Consider the following 2,217-nt stretch of genomic DNA (forward strand, 5'->3'; position numbering starts at 1 on the left):
GCGAATTAAAAAGCATGCATTCTGTTATTTGTCCAGTTATTTGTAGGCCGATTTCAGTTCCTGCTGCGTTGTTAGGTCTAACCTCTAGTATTTGTGTAGAGCGATATTTTGCAAAAATCTGTAGTTTGCATGGTCGTAAAGATTTTTCTCTGTTAAAGAGTGAAGCCTTGATGTTTAGGATGGAAACTTTTCTCCCTGAAGACGTAATCGAGAGCGATACTTAATACAAAACTACAAGGCATATATTAGGAGTATATGTAGCTTATGTGAATGCCGACTTTGAACGGCCAAATCAACGGCCGCGAAAATCAGTTGTCAGGAGTCTGTGCGGTCGTCTTCCGAGAGTGGGCTGTAGGGCCTGAAAAGAGTTACCTCTCTCTCTCTCTCTCTCTCTCTCTCTCTCTCTCTCTCTCTCTCTCTCTCTCTCTCTCTCTCTCTCTCTCTCTCTCTCTCTCTATTTATGCGCGCGCGCGCGCGCGTGTGTGTGTGTGTGTGTGTGTGTGTGTGTGTGTGTGTGTGTGTGTGTGTGTGTGTGTGTGTGTGTGTGTGTGCGCGCGCGCGCGTGTGTGCGTGCGTGTGTGTGTGTGTGTGGATGAGCAGCTTGTGCGATTTATCCAATACGGTAAAGTTACAGTTATAACATACTGTAAATATTACAAAACTGCAATTTCAGAATGTTTCCTTTTATACTCTCCATCCCACTTCAAAAGCTGTGATCAGGGTCATGTCCTTCGATCATAAAACGCCAAAAAACAGCTCTTTTTGGACAGCGAGATATACCAATTTGCGGCGAAGTGAGAGTAAAGTGAAAAAAAAAAAGTGAGAGTGAAGTCAGGAAAAAGTGTCGGATGCCGTGATTGTTGTTTCAGCGTTGGGAATTCTCTCCGTAGGTTGTGCATATTGTCTATTATTGTCATGAGCTGTCTTCTTTTTCCACTTGATCTTATGATGTGTTTGTGTGTCAGGTATTCGTGCGTGTACCTCTGTGTATAGTTAAGCGTTCCCGAGCAAGGCATTACCACAGTCGAAAATGCCGGTGCAGTGGGATGGAGCGTTTCAAGTTTCAAATACAATTCAGGTCTTGTCTTCGAAAGCATTGTTTTATTTTTAATCGGAGGTAGTGTGTGGGCATACTCTGAAAGTCCTTTATAATGTAGATACAGTTAATATACCTCAGTGTCACCAACAGGAGCTGAAGTTAGCACAGAAGTTACTACCATGTAGATATTCAACAATTTCCTTAATTTATGCCTTGTATATCGAAACGCTGTATAGTCAGGGCAGTAATAGCCCAAAAATCAAGTTTTCATCATTGTTCTGTATTATATTATTGATGTACAATTTTGAAACGGTTATGTTTGTGTCGTTACCTTTAGTCTTGTGTATGATAATTCCATAGTATTTGCAAGTTGGTGTTGTAGAGGGACATAATCAGTTTTTTTCTTTTCTTTTCTTTTCTCAATATTGTTAATGCAGAACTATTTGAAGGTTGTTATTTGATATGATACCAACTCCATTAATGAAAAAAAAAAAAAAATTGCACTAGACCAAAGCATCTCTCACACTAAAGTTAGTATTAACTGCATTTTGATATTGTATTAAGAAAAATAAAGTCCACTGAAGTTCATAGCCATCAGAATATCAAGCTTATTTATTTTTTAAAAAAATCAAAAATTTTACATTTATGCTTAGGTTATAACAATTTCATAATGAAAGTAGTTGGTGCCATTTTGTATACATTAGTGATTTAATATAATGGCTAAAAATAGGAAAAATATCAGTTAAGTATAGAAATTTTATGTTTATCTGATTTTGTGAAGAATTTAAGTTTCCTATTATAGAGAAGATAATCTTGGTGTCTCGTAAATACACCAGGATATAGAAATGTACAGAACATCTTTTCAAAATTATATTGGTTATGTTCTAGGCCCTATCCATATCCAGGGGAAACCTACTCTGATCAGGAACGGAAGGCCAGATATTCCAAATAAATCTGGTGATGATGCAGTGCTGCTCTCGTGGCAATTGCCGTTACCTTTTGTATTTCGCATTCTAGCCAAGGTCAACAAACCAACACATTATTCTGACAAGATAGAGCTTACACTACTTCTTTATTAATAATACATTTTCAGAGAGTTCTACAAGAGGATTGTTGGTTGATGCTTGAGCACTGACAGGTGCAGAGACCACACTTACCTGTTGCAGATGCCATTTGTG

The 2,217-nt window shown here is 38.1% G+C and overlaps 1 protein-coding gene across 6 annotated transcripts in view; it reads left to right on the forward strand.

Annotated features, from left to right (window-relative positions):
* Positions 1–756: 756 nt before the first annotated feature.
* LOC119575096 (m7GpppX diphosphatase-like) overlaps positions 757–2,217 on the forward strand; it is a 9,518-nt gene continuing 8,057 nt past the window's right edge. Inside the window, exon 1 of one of the 6 annotated variants that reach the window (XM_037922500.1) lies at positions 757–886. Coding sequence is in view for 4 of the 6 variants with exons in the window: in XM_037922496.1 (XP_037778424.1) it covers positions 1,047–1,117 (71 nt within the window). In the remaining 2 variants the exon portion in view is untranslated. Of the gene's footprint in view, positions 891–933; positions 1,118–2,190; position 2,217 lie in introns of those variants that run through there. The other 5 variants (XM_037922501.1, XM_037922497.1, XM_037922498.1 and 2 more) reach the window with 5 other exon arrangements.

This window comes from Penaeus monodon, chromosome 7 (assembly GCF_015228065.2).
Source record: "Penaeus monodon isolate SGIC_2016 chromosome 7, NSTDA_Pmon_1, whole genome shotgun sequence".
In the NCBI taxonomy this organism is placed as follows: Eukaryota; Metazoa; Arthropoda; class Malacostraca; order Decapoda; family Penaeidae; genus Penaeus; species Penaeus monodon.